The sequence below is a fragment of the Myotis myotis genome, unplaced genomic scaffold, assembly GCF_014108235.1.
Source record: "Myotis myotis isolate mMyoMyo1 unplaced genomic scaffold, mMyoMyo1.p scaffold_m19_p_8, whole genome shotgun sequence".
In the NCBI taxonomy this organism is placed as follows: domain Eukaryota; kingdom Metazoa; phylum Chordata; class Mammalia; order Chiroptera; family Vespertilionidae; genus Myotis; species Myotis myotis.
In genome coordinates this window covers 36,356,867-36,374,525 of record NW_023416390.1, presented here as the reverse complement: position 1 = coordinate 36,374,525, position 17,659 = coordinate 36,356,867, and the positions used below count along the sequence as shown (strand labels likewise).

General features: G+C 53.4%; 1 protein-coding gene across 2 annotated transcripts; it reads right to left on the bottom strand.

The window, feature by feature from the left end:
• Positions 1-6,016: 6,016 nt before the first annotated feature.
• Positions 6,017-15,908, bottom strand: GPR35 (G protein-coupled receptor 35). 2 transcript variants are annotated; one of them, XM_036319415.1, is made up of 2 exons: positions 15,547-15,908; positions 6,017-7,322 (listed from the first exon to the last, which is right to left on the bottom strand). In XM_036319415.1, the coding sequence occupies exons 1-2, from the start codon at positions 15,603-15,605 to the stop codon at positions 6,407-6,409; spliced, it is 975 nt and encodes a 324-aa protein (XP_036175308.1). In that variant the 5' UTR covers positions 15,606-15,908; the 3' UTR covers positions 6,017-6,406. The 2 variants fall into 2 exon arrangements, with proteins under 2 accessions (XP_036175308.1, XP_036175307.1); XM_036319414.1 differs by lacking the exon at positions 15,547-15,908 and adding an exon at positions 12,828-12,957.
• Between the last annotated feature and the right edge of the window lie 1,751 nt (positions 15,909-17,659).

Below are 17,659 nucleotides of genomic sequence, written 5' to 3'. Positions count from 1 at the left end.
TGCCCTACATCTCTCTCTTTTTTTTATTTTTAAGCTACTATACTGAAAGTAAAACTTAAGCATCAAGAACAAAACTCTGGCTATTAAAACAATAACAAAACAATGCCAATGCAAAACCCAAACTACAAACATGTTAACATTTTAAAACTTAAACATAAAGCTCTGGCTATTAACAAAACAATGCCAATGTGTTAACATTTTTAAAACTAGTAAGAATAATAAAACAATGTCAATGCAAAACAACAATAAGTGAGTTTCTGCTAAATGAAAGTTTCTTTTGCTGATTTACTCAGAGTCCTTGGACTTGGCTGCACAAGACTTTGCAGAAGGCTGGCAGCTAACCAATGCTAGCATAGCCAGAAACATGATTGAGGGAGTAGCTTCCACATCTTGTTTTTCTACCATCTGCTGGGCCTCAGTTGTTAACTTCTTCAGCTGACCCCATGTTGGCACCTCGGTCCCTTGTGTAGGCTTTGTCATCTTCCTTTTTCGTATTGCTGTAATTGGGCAACTCTCAGTCTTTTGAATGAAGGGACAAGGAGCTCCTCTGGGTCCATTGTGGTGACGCACGTAAAGCTCTGGCACCCAAATTGGCTGCGCTGTTCTTTCTGGAAAGATACAAACACAACCTCTTCCCCACATCATTACTAGATCTGGTAAAACTCTTGTCAGGAGGCCCAATGCCTTTCGGCCACTGTACAGCTCTCTGCATTGTAATTCAAAAATTTTTACACATAACATTCTTCTCCCCCTTTTTTGTTTTTATAGTTGCATATTAAGGGTAGGATGGCACTTTCTGCTATTGCCTGAGTCCTGATCTATCACCCCAGGGAGAACTTGCCAATCTTGCGCTTCCCAGGGTGGCATGATAAAGGTTTACTGAGCTGGCTGGGAAGGATGCAGTGGGGTTAAGGATAAGGCTCCTTAGGCCTACTTTCTCCCATGCCTCTACATTTACCTTTCCTTCCTCAGAAAACCATGTGCAGGTTTTACTTACAAAATCCAACAAATCAAAAAGCTGTTCATACCTCACAGAACAGCCCCGTGCTTAGAGCATAGCATTAAGCATTGGATACGTATAAATTCTTTTCCTGCAATCTTGAATTTCCCATGTTTTACACCTAGTTATATTACTAAACTTCGCTCCTTACCTTCCTTCTTGTTTTCTGCACGTGTTTCACTAGAGTGTCCTTTCACCTGGCAACTATAGTTCCCCCGAAATCAGGCCCAGCGTTGGGTGCCACATGTGCTGAGCCAGCTCAGCCAAGGGTTCGAAAGCCTGAGTGAGGGTGGTGAAAGGATGAAGAAATAACAGACAAAGAGAATAAGCTGGGTCTAGGTGGATCTTCCTGTGCCTGGCTGAGGCCACAGAGACAGATCCAGAGGCAAGCTAAGCCTTTATTTTATAGCCAGAGGTACACAAGGTAGTGGTCACCATAGTTACAAAGTTCTTGTGAGTTTCACTTGTTTGGGCAGCACTTGCTGCTCCTCCCACAGCCCATTAGCTACCTAGGAAAGATCTAGGGAGCGTCATAAGGTCAAGCCTAATTATGCTAAGAGGACTGTGCCCTCTAAGCTGGTACTTGTTTGTGGCTTTGCCAATAGGTCAGTCCGAGGCTTAACCCTATAGCTGCGCCCTACACCCTAACATCACTGGCAGTTGGTCAGAGTAGAAGGGAAGCAATAAGGGCGCCTCTGCATCCCTGCAGAACTCCCACGCACTCTGGGCCGCAATGAGTGGGAGGGCCTTAAAGCCTATGGCCCTGGGTAGAGCCACTGCAGGTAAGGGATTCACCTAACTCAGCAGATACTGCAGGCAGGCCTGATGGCAGCTGGATGGCTTGGCTTCATTAAGATTCAATCATGAAATTCCGGCAAAGGTAGTCAGTTACCATTCTTGTTGTGTTCATGCAAACAATCAGGCCAAATTGAATACAATAAAAAAAATTGGTCTTAATTTGGCTCTTTTGATAAACATAGAGGTAATTTTGAGGAGAAAAATTCTATTTCAGTAGATATTATTAAAACTGAAATGTTTTCTTTCCCTTCCACCGGACCATTTGTTACAGTTTGTCTCTTGCCAGGTCACAAGCCCACCTCCTTCTGTGCCCAGGCCTCATCATCCCTCTGACAGACAGCAAGGATCTCTTGGCTCTGAGAGAAAACTCCGTCCCTCCTCAGCACGAAGCAGCTACAGAAGAAATTCAACGTCCATTTTCCCTAAAAGAATTCAGAGCCAGGATCCTTGAAGTAATATATTAGGCAGTTAGACAGACATGAGCAGAGCAAGGACGATGGGCCAACTAGCGCTACCAGATTAACTAAGTATTTCTACCTCTGGGTATGTAAGACAAGGGGCATAGCCAAAGAGGTACTCACCCAGTCTCAGCCCCTAGAAAAGGTTGGTAGACTATTTGTCCAAAAGACTTGACCCCTTTGCATTTGGGTGACCTACTTGCCTCTGGGCGGTAGCAGCCACAGCTATGCTTATCAAAAAAGCAAATAAGTTAACCCTCGGGCAGGAACTAATCCTAACTGCCCCACAGGAGGTTGAGGCTTTACTCCGGAACACATTGGAGTGCTAAATGTCAAATGCTCGAGTCACCCAGTTTCAGGCTCTTCTACTCGACCAGCCCCACATCTGGTTCCACAAGACTCCTGCTATCAACCCTGCCAGCATCCTCCCAGGCGATGACTCTGAAGAACCGCTGTATGACTGTTCAGAGGTCGCTGACTTAGTACAGCCCGCCTGGGCCTCACTGACACCTCACTGGCATCACTGGACAAGGTACTGTTCATGGATGGGAGTAGTTTTGTCCAGGAAGGAATCAGGTATGTGGGGGCTTAGACCGAACCATCTGATCTCAGGCACTCACTCGCGGGACCTCGGCACAGAAGGCCAAGTTAATTGCCCTTATTCAGGCTCTCCGATGGGCAAAAGAAAAATCAGTAACAATTTATACAGGTAGCAGGTACTCATTTGCAATGGCTCACGTACATAGTGCTATTTACAAGGTCAGGGGACTCCACAGAAGCAAGAGGGAACCAGGCAACAGACTACGCAGCCTGGGAGGCTGCCCTAAAACCAGTGGGGCCTCTACAGATTCTAGTGATTTTTCCAAACCCTGACCTACCCACCTCACCAGCTTACATGGAAACCCAATCTAGAAAAGCTGAAATCCATAACCAATCTTTACCCAAGTTCTTACAGTCCACCCCGAAAGCAGTCCAGGAGCACGTCCGAGACACGCTGCCTGAACCAACTTCTGATCTGGTCCGTCCCTTCCAACCTGGTGACTCTCTTTAGATAAAGAAATTTGCCACCCAAGGACTGACTCCTACCTGGAAAGGACCACCCCCATGGCAGTCAAGGTCGATGGGATCCTGATGTGGCTTCATCACACCCGGCTTAAGACAGCCAGGCAAAATAGAGAGTCCAGGACTCTTTGGACCCTCTAGAGCAGCAGTTCTCAACCTGTGGGTTGTGACCCCTTTGGGTGTTGAATGACCCTTTTACGGGGTCGCCTAAATACATCCTGCATATCAGATATTTACATTACGATTCATAACAGTAGCAAAATTACAGTTATGAAGTAGCAACAAAAATAATTTTATGGTTGGGGGTCACCGCAACATGAGGAACTGTATTAAAGGGTCGCGGCATTAGGAAGGTTGAGACCACTGCTCTAGAGATTATTTCTGGCCCTCATTCTGGTCCCTTATCTTATAAACAGGCCCACTGACTTTATTCAGCAGAGAATTAATTTTATTAAGCTTATAATCCTCAAGGGTCAATATAACTCCCTCCCCAACAATGATACAAAAGAGTCAATGATTTGACTCATGTACATAAAACCGGTGGGGAATGAAGCATCCATCTTATGTAAAAACTGGTGTTTGAACTTTTAACCCTGCTATTTCTGGCTTCTGTAAATGCTTGCTGGCTTAAATAATAAGGAAAATAAGACTACTCCCATTTCAGAGAGGCCATTAAACCTTCTCCAAAGTTATCAGTGCTGGCACCTGGCCAAGCCTTTGGTTGAGGTCTCAAAGCCCCAGCACATAGGGCCCTTTAAGAACTTGCAAAGGGGACCGGAAAAACCCCATATTTGGGAGACAAAAAAAGGTAAAATGGTAAAAATACAGGAAACTTCCTGTGTGATTTTGCCCAGAATTTGAGAGACATTTTCCTCTGGGCCCGCGCATAATAATAATAATAAATGTAACTCCATCTCTCTAAGCGTTGCTTGGTTCTTTTCCGGTTTTCTGTAACACTTGGAAAACAAAACCCTCAAGGTCTGGGCTGATAGAAGTCAGAGACTGGAAACTGTCCCCAGAAGGACAGGGCTGTGATGACAGCAGGCAGGGTTGGGGGTGGGGAGGGGCACCTGGAGGACCAGAGTGGGGTGCAGACACATGGGGAGACTGGCTTGGATGAGGGGTGTGGAGAGTTTGGGGAGCACTGGATGGGGTGAGCGTGGACCCCATCCCTGAACCAGGGGCCTGCGGGACTGCAGTAGCCTCACACCTATGAGGTCAGCCCTGCCAGGACATGGCTACCATTCTCACTCCCATCACAGAGCTGGAGAACAGGGCAGGGAGGTTGTTTGGTGCCCAAGGACATGCAGGTGGGACGGGATGAGTTGGACTTGGAGCCCAGGCCCCCCTCGGACCAGCACCCACAGCAGCCTCTGGAAAGATCTGATCGCTCTGACTTGAGTCTGGAGGCCAGGGAGATGCAGCCAAAGCCCAAACCGGCCTGGCTGGGCACCCAGGCCTCGGCTCCAACAGGCAGGGCTCCAGGCTTTCCTGAATGAAGCACAGGAGTGTGTCTCCTCAACAGACTCCGGCCGCCTCCCATGGTCCCACTCTCCCCGCCCACCACATCTGTGCAGCCCCTATGAGGGCCCAGGGATCCTGGCCGGCACAGCGGGAGGACACCAGGCTGCTCACTCCACCAGACTTCAGATGGGTGGGCAGCAGGTTGGGGGGCCCGAGAGAGTGACCAAGGGAGATGCCCCAGCGCTCCACCTCCCACCGTGCAAACGCGGGCAGCACATAAGCCCTGTCAGGATCAGCCCCAGTGGACAGCTTTATTCCGATTTCAGGGAGGCAGCAGGACCCAGCAGGTATACACCCCACCCCAATGCCCAGGTATACCAGGCTCTGGACACAGCAGGTGGGCAGCCTCATCCCAGGGTTGCTGGGGTCCAGCCCCAGTAGGTCCAGGGGTCCCCAAAGGTGTGGACGGAGTCGGCGAAGAAGGAATGACACAGAAACAGCGTTCAGTTGATCAGCAGCCTAGCCAGGATCTCTAGCCAAGTTCTGGTCAGGATCTCCAGCGAAGTTCTGGTTAGGATCTCCAGCCAGGTTCTGTGTCCATGTTCTCTTGCTAGGTTCTCCAGCCAGGTTCTCCAGGTTCTCCAGCCAGGTTCTGTAGCCATGTTCCCTCACTAGGTTCTCCAGCCAGGTTCTGTCCAGGTTCTCCAGCCAGGTTCAGTCACCAGGTTCTAGCCAGGTTCTCTTGCCATGTTCTATCCAGGTTCTGTAGCCAGGTTCTGTCCAGGTTCTCCTACCAGGTTCTCTCGCTAGGTTCTGTCTCTAGGTTCTGTGGCCAGTTTCTGTTCAGGATCTTTTGCCATGTTCTCTCCAGCGAAGTTCTTCTGTCTCTAGGTTCTGTGTAGGTTCTGTGTCTAGGTTTTGTGTGTAGGTTCTGTCTTCTAAGTTCTGTGTCTAGGTTCTGTGTCCTGTTGTCTTGTTACATCTGTATTTATACCAGTTGATTTCAATCCTATCAATCTCTATTCCAAAGGTTAGGGTGTTTCTTATCTTCATTCCAGGGAGTAAAGATTATGTAGCTTAAGCATGATTGTCCGTAGTTAAAGTGATTAATTACCCGCCTGGCAGTTAAGGGGTTTTATTCCCTCCCTAACTTCAGGGGAAAATCCCTACCTGGGGAAACAACCTTTCTCAGAGAGGTGACCTTGGTTAAAACACATAGTGCCAAGAAGGTGAGCAAACATATTAAGAACAGTATGTTGGGTTGGTGGTATAGTGGTTAGCATAGCTGCCTTCCAAGAACAGTATGCCATATATGCCAGGTCCCTTGAAACAGCAAGGATGGACCGGCTCCCGGCACAGGGTCCCCGGGTGGCCTTGCTCAGGCCTCAGTTCTTTTGTCCTTGCCCCTGTCTGTCTTCCGTCTCAGGGGTGGGGTTTTTACCTTCCAGGCTCCATGCCTGGGTCATCCCTGCCCAGCAGGCCTCTTGGAGAGTGTCCACACCCATCGTGAGTTCAGGGCCCATCCTGTGGCTCTTCACTACTAGTCACAGTCCCTCTCCCCTCCCCAGTAGGCAGCACCTCCCGGAGAGCCCTGGATCTGGTCCCCACACGCCTGTGTCATCTCCTAGGCCACAGTCACACACAGAGAGTCCTGGCTCTTGTGAGCCTTGGCAGTGGGAGTCCCGGCTAATGCAGACGCCTCCTGGAACTCCTTGGCCATGTAGTAGTAGCAGATGGCATCCAGGCAGCAATTGGAATCCGAGACCATGCCAGTAATGTAGAGGATGTCCTGAATGACACAGGTGTTCAGGCCTGTGGCCAATCGCCACGTCAGCACCACGTGCAAGGGCAGGAAGCAGACCACGAACACCACCAGGTTTGCCCAGACCATGCAGGCAGCCTTCCGGGTTGCCTGGCCCATGTCGGCAGCTGGCCTCTGGCCCAGGGCAGTCACCACCTGCAGAGAGCAGAAGACCAGCACGGCCAGCGGCAGGTAGAAGCCCAACAGGGAGAAGACCACGGTTTGGGGCTTTTGCCGGGACGGGTTCCCAAAGCAGAAGCCACCCTCTTGGTCCTTCAGGACCCAGCGAAGCAGCAGGGAGCCGACCACCAGCACCCAGAGCACTGCACACACGGCCCCGGCCTGCTTCGGGGAGCGGAGCCCGCGGCCACACAGCGGGTGCCGCACAGCCACGTAGCGGTCCACAGCGATGGCCATGATCAGGCTGATGCTCATGTACCTGTTGGCCAGGTAGATGCCCTGGGAGAGCTGGCAGAGTACCGTGTCACCACTGTTGTCCTTATTCATGGACAAGAGCATGAAGGGCAGAGTGCAGAGCAGGCAGAGGTCGGCCACGGCCAGGTTGACCATGTAGATGTGGGTTTCTGTCCACTTGCGCAGGCGGCAGCAGAACACCCAGAGCGCCAGGCCGTTGAGCAGCAGGCCCAGCACCAGCAGCAGGCCCAGGTAGGCGTGGAAGATGTGTGTGACCAGCGGGGAGCTGGTGATGGGGCAGGTGCTGTTGTTCATGGTCCTGGGGCTGCAGGAAGGGAGCAGGGGTGAGGAGGGCTGGCAGCATACGGAACTCAGGGAATGGCAAGGCCCCGCCCATCTCTGGCTGGGGATGAGCCCCTACCCCATATCCAAAACTCACTTTTCCCAAAGAAGTCATAGAAACCATAGGAGCTCTGAGGCCCCCGCAAGCCAGACCCCTGACCGCTGGAAGGTGGGAAAATCAAGGCCTTTGGAGCTGGGTGGGCCCAACATGGCCCAGTGAGCCAGCCCAGGCCTGTGACCAGCGGGGAGACCCTCGAACTCTCGAGAGCCCTCCTCTCCCGGGCCCTGCCTGCTGCTGGGCAGAGAGGAAGGCAGAGGAGCTCGCTGCCCACCTCCAGTCCAGCCGATTCAGCTCTCAGGACAGGGCGCCGGAAAGGGCGACTCTAAGGAGGGCCCAGGACGCTGCTGCATGGGCTTCTGCTTCTCCTCTCGCTTCCCGGACCTACCTTTGACCCACACCTGCTCCTCAACAGAGTGGTCAGCATGTACCCCACCTGGCCACTCGTGGCAGCCGAGGTCCAGACAGCAGGGGCTGTGGCTCAGGACAGCTCCCCAGAAAACTCCAGAAGTCTGGTCTTCCTCCTCCTTCCTGCCTGCCCTCCCTATTCCCTGAGGCCCCCTCCCAGTCCCCATCCGGGATAGGGAGCCCCTTGAGCTCCCTGTGGTCAGAACCCTGAGGGAGCTCTGCCCTCCAGGCCCAGAGCGGCCACACAGTGGCACTGGGCGACCTCCACCCCGTCATCTTCATCATCAGAAGCTCCCACACAGACTCCCCTCCCTGTCTATGCTGGCCTTTCATGCCCCCGAATACACCCCATCACTCAGGGCAGGAGGGTCAGGACCAGCGCACCAGGGCCTGAGGACGTGGTCAGGGTCCAACCTCCAGGTGATGGCACCTGATGCTGAGATGGATTCTGCATTCACCCTGCGCTGGGTCAACCTTGGAGCCTCCCAGGGGGCTGCGGCTGCTGGTGTCCCATGTGGTGGGGTAATGGAGCATGTGATGAGGACCAGGGAGCCATGCCTCCTCCCACCCCCAGGAACATGGGCCCTCCAGGTGGGGAATGGAAGTGGGTCAGTCTGCGGGTTGGGGGGTGGTGGGTGGCGGGAGGCGGGGGAGAGGGCCTGGGCCAGGCTGGGTGGGTTCTTTTCTCTTCCCTCCCCCCAGGAAATAACCAGCATTTGCAGAGTCATTAGGCTCATTAGCGCTGGCTGGGCCCTCTGGGAGCCTCCAGACACAGGCCATTAGAGAGGCAGGAGCAGAAATATTCCGCTGAGTATCCCATCCCATCTCTTTTGCATTTTAAAACGGCACATTTGCCAGCAATTAAAATTTCATGCACGCTTTTCCGCTTTTCCGTATGTAACATCCCTGCACGCCCCATGATCTCACTCCTCGTTTTTTGAAGGATTCTGTTGGTTCTTTCTGAGACACCTCATTTTGTCCGTATCCTGAGGTTCCTCGGACCATGAGCCAAGCCAGGCTGTGGACACCCCCAGAACCCACTAGAACCAGCTGCTGGGATCCTTCCTTCCTGCCCACCCCGCCCTCCTAGCTATGCCCCACCCAGAAACCCTGGTGAGCTGCCAGGCCAGCTTTGTGAGGTGCCCCAGCCCAGAACCCTCAGATCCTGTCTGGGACTACTACTCCAGGCCTCTCATCTCTGTCCTCTGGGGTCATCCCAGGAGAGCTTGGGAAGTCAAGGCCTGGGTCCCACCCAAATGGCCTTGTGTATCCCTGCCCACGCCCAGCCCCAGCATGGGGACGTATGTCCAGGACGGGGACCCCAGCTGGCCTCCTGCCCAGACATGCAGGACCGTCCCCCTTATCAGACACTGTGGTCGCCCTGCAGAAGCGCGTGCTCTGAGCACTCAGCCAACTGGGGCCCTGTCATATCCGGCCGGGGGAGTCTGCCATGGGAAAGGGGAGCAGGCTCAGCTTCCTCTTGAGTCTGCTTCCTGCACAGGAAGCAGAAAGCCACCTTGTGATTTGCACCAAGATGCCTATGCAGTCACTGTCAGAGAGACCTATGCACACACTGGGGTTGTCCCCTCCCCGCCCCCCATCTCTAGCCCCTATGTCTGCCAGCCCCAGACACCCCACAGTCGGATCTGGGGCAGACAGTGGTGCCTGGGCACTGTACGGGCCTCCGGAACTGGGACCCCACCTAAGAAACACCCCAGGATCCAGGACTGGCATGTGTGAGTGGAACAAAAGTTGCACAAAACAAGGTGAGGATGTAAATATAGACAAATGGAACACGACTCAGCCATAAAAAGGATGAAATATTACCATTTGTGACAAGATGGATGGATCTTGAGTGCATCATGCTAAGTGAAATAAGCCAGACAGCAAAGGACAAAAACCATGATTTCCTTCATATGTGGGATATAAAACAAAAAGCAACAAACGAACAAAACAAACTCATAGACACAGACACCAGAATGGCGGTCACCAGATGGGGTGGGAGGGGGGAGAAGAGGAAAAGGGTCAGATATATGGTGACAGAAGGAGACTGGACTCTGGTGGGGAGCACACACGTGTACAAAAGTCGAATTATAATCGTTTCACAAAACAGAGCTCACCAAACTGGCAACACAGAACTGAAATAATTTCTATCTAGTTTTTTAGTGCTGGTCACACCCACAAGGTAGATTTCAGTCTCAAATTAGGTGGGAGTCTAGGCCCTGGAGACACCTCGATCTCCTCTGAACTGCAGCCCACCCTCATGGAGAAGGGTCCCCTTTCCAGACCTGCCCCTCAGAGCTCCTCCATTAGGACACTCCCCTGAGATTCCAAGCCCCATCACAGCCCTGGCCCCTCTCTGAGACTCCACAGGCCCCAAGGTTGGCACTGACCTGCAGTCAACCTCAGTTTCCCGGGCAGAGCCGTCTCCCCCACCCTTCAGGCTGCCTGACTATAGCCCTCCTTAAGGCAGCAGGCAGTTGGTGGGCTGATGACAGCAGAGTGGGGGTGACGGGCTCCCCTCTGCCTCTGCCCCAGCCCAGAGCTGCCTGGGGAATTTCCAAGAAGGGAAGTGGGAGTGGGCACTATGTCGACACCTCCAGACAGCACACGCACTTGCAGCACCAGAGGGATCCCCAGCAGAGGCATCTGTCCTGCTCACTGCATGGCACCCTCACACGCACAGCCTTGCTGACGGTGACCACCAAAAGGCATGGACACACAGCGGCTCAGGGCCGACTGCCTGCCGGCCGCCTGCTGGCTGCTTTAGCTGGCCTGCTCCTCCCCGTCTCCTCCTCAGAAGCCCCTTCCCAGGCCGCCCAGCTCGGGTCTCTGCACTCTGAGCCCAGTGTGGAGAGCGGCCCTTCCTTTGGACCCCCACTCAGCCCCCTGCACCCTGAGGGCAGGGAATTTGTCTCCTCAGCTTCCCCCACCAATTGCCACCTGCATTTCTCTATACAGACTGCTGGGAGCCCTTCCACCCGACCCCTGCCTATTCACAGAGGTGGAGCGGAGGCCCGAGTGGGGAGTGTGGCCTGGCCTCCTGACCCGGGGACCAGTGCTCCTGCCCAGAGGCCCCTGAGGAAGGCCCTGTTCCACCCCTCTCCTCTGCAGTCCCCAGACCCAGGTCTGACTGGGGAGGGGGGGTTGGTCTCTCCATGGGCTCCTCCTGCCCCCCTCCCCCTACCTGGCCCCCTCCCAACCCAGTTCTGACACCCTCTCCATCTGTTTTTCTTTTTTTCATACAACTTGTCTTTTGTATAGTTGACCCTTGAACAACTTGGGGGTTAGAGGCAACAGCCCCCACACAGTTGAAAATCCACATATAACTGACTCCCCCCAAAACTTAACTACTAGTAGCCTCCTGTGGACCAGAAGCACTACTGATAACATAAAGTCAGTTAACATATTCTGTATGTTATATGCATTATATACTGAATTCTTACCATAAAGTAAGCTAGAGAAAAGGAAATCCTAAGAGAAAATACAATATTTATTGAAAGAAATCTGCATGTGAGTGGGCCCACCCAGTTCAAGGGTCAGCTGTACTAGTACTTAGTCTTTGCTTGTGACCAGGACCCCGCCTGCCCTCAGACATGTCACCACTGGGCACAGAGCAGCGCCTCAATAAAGCGTATTAGCCAGGCAGCGGCCCTGACAGCGGGAAGAGTCTGTCCAGGGACCGTGCCAAGGACCGAGCAGGGTTCGTGGCTCCCAGCAGGTGCCCCATAAACATGAGCTGCCACAGGCTCAGAAACATCTGCCTGGTGGGAGGGAGTACCTGCCCCCTGGCCCTTCCCCAGGAGCTGGCTCCCTCCCTGTGGAAGGCGGGCTGTCCCAGTCTGAGAGGCCTGGCCATGCTGAGCAGGCTTCAGGTGCAGACCAGGCCCACCCCCTTACTCCTGGACAGTCTCACAACCACAGCAATGGTCCTCTGCCGAGGAGGACAGGCGAGGGCAGCCTCGATGCTGCTGCCGGCATCCGCCAGGGGTTGGAGGCCTCCTCCCATGCCTGCCACCCCTGCTGCAGTCCCAGAGCCCTGTCCTGCTTCCATCCTGACTGGCCTGGGAGAGTCCATGTGACAGGCTTATGCCAGGTGGGAGGGGGTGGCAGGGGGTTGGCACAGATCTCAGGGAGGCTCCTCCTGCCCCCTTCTCTGAATCCTTGGGGTCAGAGAGGAAAGGGCTGTTGAGCTGTGAGAGACCGTCATGAGCTATGTATGCATCACTGCCCTGGGTCCACGTGAACCCTGGAGGGAAGGGCCCTGGGGAGGCTGGGCCTCTCGGAAGGAGCCTGCTGGACATGATCATGGGCCAGCCCAGCACACCCTGCAGACACCTGGTGCTGCCAGCCCCACCCTTGCAGCAGCCACCTCCCTCCCTTGAAAACCTGCCACCCATCCACATGGCTCCTCCTGCCTGTCCCCCTACACAGAAGTCATATTCAGCCTCTGAGACTCACGCAGCTCATTCATTCATGCCCTCAGCGAATATGTCTGAGCGTGGACAGGTATCACTGAGGCTAAGAGTGGGCATAGGAGGGGCAGGGGTTGAGGGAGGCCCCCAGTGGCACACCCTCAGGGCCTGGCTGTGCCTGAGGTTCCCCTGGTCATGAAGGGGCATGAAAAGGTCATGTGGGGAGCGTGAGAGCAGATGGGCCTGAGAGGTGCATTTGGGGCTGCCTATCCTGGTCCAGACCCCCATCCTCACCCCACAGAGTCACAGACACACACAGGCCCAGTGAGGGGAGCTCCTATGACACCACCCTTGCCCGCTCCTCCTCAGGCCCCTCCCGCAACAGCTGCCCGAAGCACCTGTCACCCCAGACTACATGCCTCAAGGCATCTGGACACCTGCAGATGACAGAAGTGCCCCTGTCAGCTGGCTGCAGCACCCCACCCACCCGGCCCACAGCTGGACAGGCCGCTGTGCAGTGAGACTACAGCCGGTGCTGGCAGAAGGCAGAGAAGGCTCTGCTGGGTGCTGACCCCGAGCCCTCGCCACCCCAGTTTGGCTCACTCACCCTGACAGCTGCTGTTCCCCTCCTCCTGGCTGGCTCCCCAGGACTGCCTGCTCCTGTTCTGCTCTGCGGCTGCATGAGCCCCCTGGGGCCCCTCCCGGCAGTGGCCAAGGGGGGCCTCGGAGGCTGCTCATTTCCCTGTCACATGGGCAAACGCCAGAGTCCTGACTCCTCCCAGCCTCTTGCCCTCTCCCTGCCCCTGTGGTGCTTCTCTACCCTCCCAGGCCTCCTTCCCCGGTCTCCACCCGAGGCTTCTCTGACTGGGAGGCTGGCCGCTGGCCCCACTCCAGGCCCCACTCCTGGATAGGCTGCCTTCCCGCAGGGCCTCGGACATCAAGCTGCCCGGCCTGGATCCTGGCCCCTGTCTGCGAGGCACCCCCCCCCCACTTCCAGGAGGTCATGCCCCTGTTCAAGAACCTGCTGGGCTTCCCACTGGGGGACAGGAGTTGCCAGCCTGCTCCTGGTGAGGCCCTCAGGCTGCAGGGGTGATGGTGGAGAGCATGGGGTGTGATTGAATCTCACCCCTGCTTGACAGTCAGCTGTGAACCTCCAGCAGCTGGACCCAGAGCTGAAGGGCGTGTCTCCCTTTTCGAGGACATGTCTCTCTGAGAGGGGTTCCCTGCCCCCTCCTCCCCCCCCCCCTCAAGGGCAGCAACCTCCAGCTTTAGCTGGTTTGAGCCAGTGTGGGGCAGACCCCAAGAAAAGGTAGTTTACCCAGCTGACGCTGAGCAAGTGGTCGCCCACTTCTCTTGAGAAACACTTGCTGCGTTCTCATGCCCCCCTCCCTCCCCAAGACCGCTGGCCTCTGACACTCACTTCCCCCTGGACATTGGGCGAGATGCCAGCTAATGGAAACATGAACACACTTCACAGAAAAGGCGATGTAAAGGGTTCGTTAAAGATATGAAAAGACCCCAACAGACTCACAAAGAGAAATATAGATTAGAAGTGCCTACAGTGGCATTTCCGTCTCGCATGGGCAAACGCCAGAGTCCACAACACTCTTGGGGGGGGCGGGTGGTGGGGGGCAGCCTCAGACCTCTCCTGTTGATACTGAGCATGGCACACACCCCATGGAAGGGGGTTCGTCATATCCACCAAAATTAGAGATGCGTGGCCTTTGACCCAGTAACGTGCTCCTAGGAACCATTCTACAGGCAGGCGGAGGGAAAAGCTGCTTCTGGGGCTACCCCCCACCCCCCCCCCGCCCCGTGCATGGCAGGGTCGCAGCAGCCCAGGAGCCATGCCGGCATCTGTTCCGTCCAAGCCATGGAGCAGCTGGCCGCTGGAGGGAGGAGCCATCTCTCTGGCCACCGCCACCAGGTTATCTCCAAGAGGTGCCGCGAAGTAAACAAGGGTGTGAATGCTCATTTCCTTATTGAGGGCCAGCTGGTTATAGTTTTACAAATGGAAGGATAAGCCATCAAGTTTGTTTTCAATTAAATTGTGACCTGTGGGGAACAGGTGGCAATGGAGTGAGGGAGAGAGGAGTAGAGACTAGACTTCTGTGAATACACCTGGGTGTGTGGATTTGACTTTAGAACCATGTAAACAGTCATGTAATCACTAAAGTCAATTAAAGTACATTTATAAAGGAATTCTTAAATTTGAAAACAAGATGAAACTATGAACTTGGATTAGCAGTTGGTGGCATAGCCCACCGAAGTCTCCCATGTGACTTTAAAGTCTAGTATTCTATGTCTCTGCAGTCTGAGGACAAAAAGAATGACAAAGTGTTTCATCTTCCAAATCATTTTAAAACACACTTTTGTATGGACATCTATATAACCCAAGGATTTTAACAGTGCATAAAACATCTTCAGCTTCTCGGCAGTCATGCTGTTGATGGTAGTGTCGGTGTTGTGTGGGGATTATTGTGCGTCTTAAGGGATAAAACAAATGAATAGTTATATTGGGTTTGGGATCAAGAAGATGCAAATAAGTCATCAGTAAGGTTAAGAAAGCCACATAGATCAGAGGTGACGGAAAGGCTGCACCTACGTGCACTATCTCATCTTACAAAGAAGCTTCCTGCTTCTGACCACCTACAAGGCTGGGCCGGGGGGTGGTGGGAGGTGGGGGGAGAAGGGAGGGAGGCTGGACTACGTTAGGAGTCAGGTTAGAGTCAGGCCAGACCAAGTCTTGATGTTTTACTTAATGTTTGTTCACTTTGAAAATCTGAAGAGGCCAAGATTATTTATCCAGAGTCCTGTGTGGGCATATGCACGCGCACACACATTCACACACACACACACACACACACACACACACACACACACACCATCCAGGGCCCCACTTTCACATCTGCTCACCCTCACCCGGGACACACACCCCTGCTTGCACCTCCTCAGGACACAGGCCCACCCTCTAGCAGCCTCATCCAGCCGTCCCCAGCCGTCCACGTGCTCATCTCCAGCATAGATCTGCCAGCACTGCCTCTGCCAGGCCCTGAGCTGAGCGCCAGCCTCTCCTGAGGTCAGTGACACCTGCACAGCTCCCCAGGAATGTAAGGGTTGTTTTCACATTAGAACGTCAATCAATAGAACTCATTACATTAATAAAGAAGAACATTTATACAATCCTTTCAATCAATAACAAAAAAATCATTTGACAAAATTCAACACTTATTTATGATAGAAACGCAGCAAACTAGGAATGGAAGGAAACTCCCTCAACCTGACAAAGGGCATCACGGATCACCCAGAGGAAACACTGTACTCACTGGGGGGACCGGAAGCTCCCACTGTGCTCAGTAGCAAGGACAGTGCCTGCCACCTCCATTCCGATGGTTCTGGACTCTAATCAGGGGAAATGAGACAAAAAAACCAACAACAACCATGCTTCCAGGCAGGACAGGGAGAAGTAAACCTTTCTATCTTCATAAATGACACATTGTGTATATAGAAAACCCAAAGGGATTTACTCCAAAACTATGAACCAATAAGTGAATTAGCAATGTTATAGGCTACGAGATTAATAGACACAAAAAAATGTACTTCTGGCAACAAACAACTGAAAAAGGAAACTAAAAATACAATAGCATTTATAAGCATGAAAAAAAAACAAAGTACTTAAGAATAAAGTAAAACATGTATGCTCAGAGCTACAAAATACTGCTGAGAGAGACTCAAGAAGGTCTCCATAGATCAGTGGTTCTCAACCTTGGCTGCACATTAGAATCACCTGGGAATCTTTTTAAAATCCTGATGTCTGGGCCTCATTCTCCGGAAATTCTGTTTCTTTGTTATGGGATGGGGCCACAACATTAGTAACAAAGAAACAGAATTTCTGGAGGACAAGGCCCAGAAATCAGGATTTTAAAAAGATTCCCAGGTGATTCTAATGTGCAGCCAAGGTTGAGAACCACTGCCATAGATGAAGGCAGATGGAAAGGTATACCATCCTCATGGATTCTCATATTGATCTATACCAGTGGTCGGCAAACTGTGGCTCGCGAGTCACATGCGGCTCTTTGGCCCCTTGAGTGTGGCTCTTCCACAAAATACCAACTTCTGCGCATGGGCCACGAAGTTTCAATTGCACTGTATGTGCATGCCCACACGTGGCATTTTGTGGAAGAGCCACACTCAAGGGGCCAAAGAGCCGCATGTGGCTCGGGAGCTGCAGTTTGCCGACCACTGATCTATACAATCAAACCCTGAAGCCTCAAGTGTCATGTCTGCTGGTTCTGCTTCTTGGGCATATCTAGACACTGACCTCTTCTCTCAGCCTTCACCACCTCCCGCCCAGCTAGGACACAACCACGTGTTCCTTGGATGTCTCAAGTTGGTCCCCAACCTCCAGTCTATCCCCAAGACCTCAGCCAGTGGGAGATGTCAAATAAACTCACACCGGGCCCTGCTTAAAACTGCAATGGCTGCCCCTGCCCAAGAGAAAAGACCCAAGCTCTTTAAAGGGCCTCAAGGCCCTTCCTTTACCTACCCCTCCAGACGTAGCGCTCGCCATGTTCTCTGAACCTGCCCCTCTCCCACTTGCGCTGCAGGCACAGAGAGCTCCTTTTCATTCCCTGAGGATGCCCAGCTCCTGCCAGCTTCTGCCCTGCTCCTGGCTGACCCTAATCAAGGACCATCCCCACACATCATCTGCCACCTCCTTGTCAGGACTATCCAGAGGCCTCAGACCTGCAGAACTGAATACTAGAGGGAGCTGGTGGGCACAGCCTGTCCCCAAACTCATCCTCAACACTGGAGAAGACCCTCCCTGTAAGGAGCACAGCCATGTCCAAAGACCCCAAAGTGTTCCCAGGAGCAACATGACTCTTCTCTTCACCTCAAAATGCAGCAAAACCAGTTTAAAATCTGTTAAATGTTGGGGGCGAAATCGAGGAAAATCAAATGAAGCATCCATGGGACACGGAGCAGGAAATTATTGTGAACGAAGAGACAGAGAGAAGACAGCCTGGAACATCTGAGAACTTGGCTGCAGTCTGGCTGTCCCTGAGCCTTTTCCATCCTGCCTCCTGTCCAGGAAGTCCGGCAGGCCAGGCCCCTTCCCTGTCTACCTGCTCGCAGGGCCCCGGGATCTCAGTACTCACCACAGAAGCTCTACCACCCCCCACGCTGATCCAGGCCTGGGGGAGGGAGGGTGGGCGAAGACATTAGAGAGAAGACCCAGGACCAGGACTGGGTAGGACAGGGTTCCCCCGGAGAAGGCACCATGCCTCTGCAGCAGGAAGTGAAAATGAGAAGAAACTGCAAACAAAGCGGGCAAAGTCTGCTGAGAAGGGCGGGAAAGCTGTTCTTACCTGCACACACCCACACCTGCCGCCAGGACTGCCGACTGCGACTGCGGCCACTGTGCGTAGGAGGGAGGCA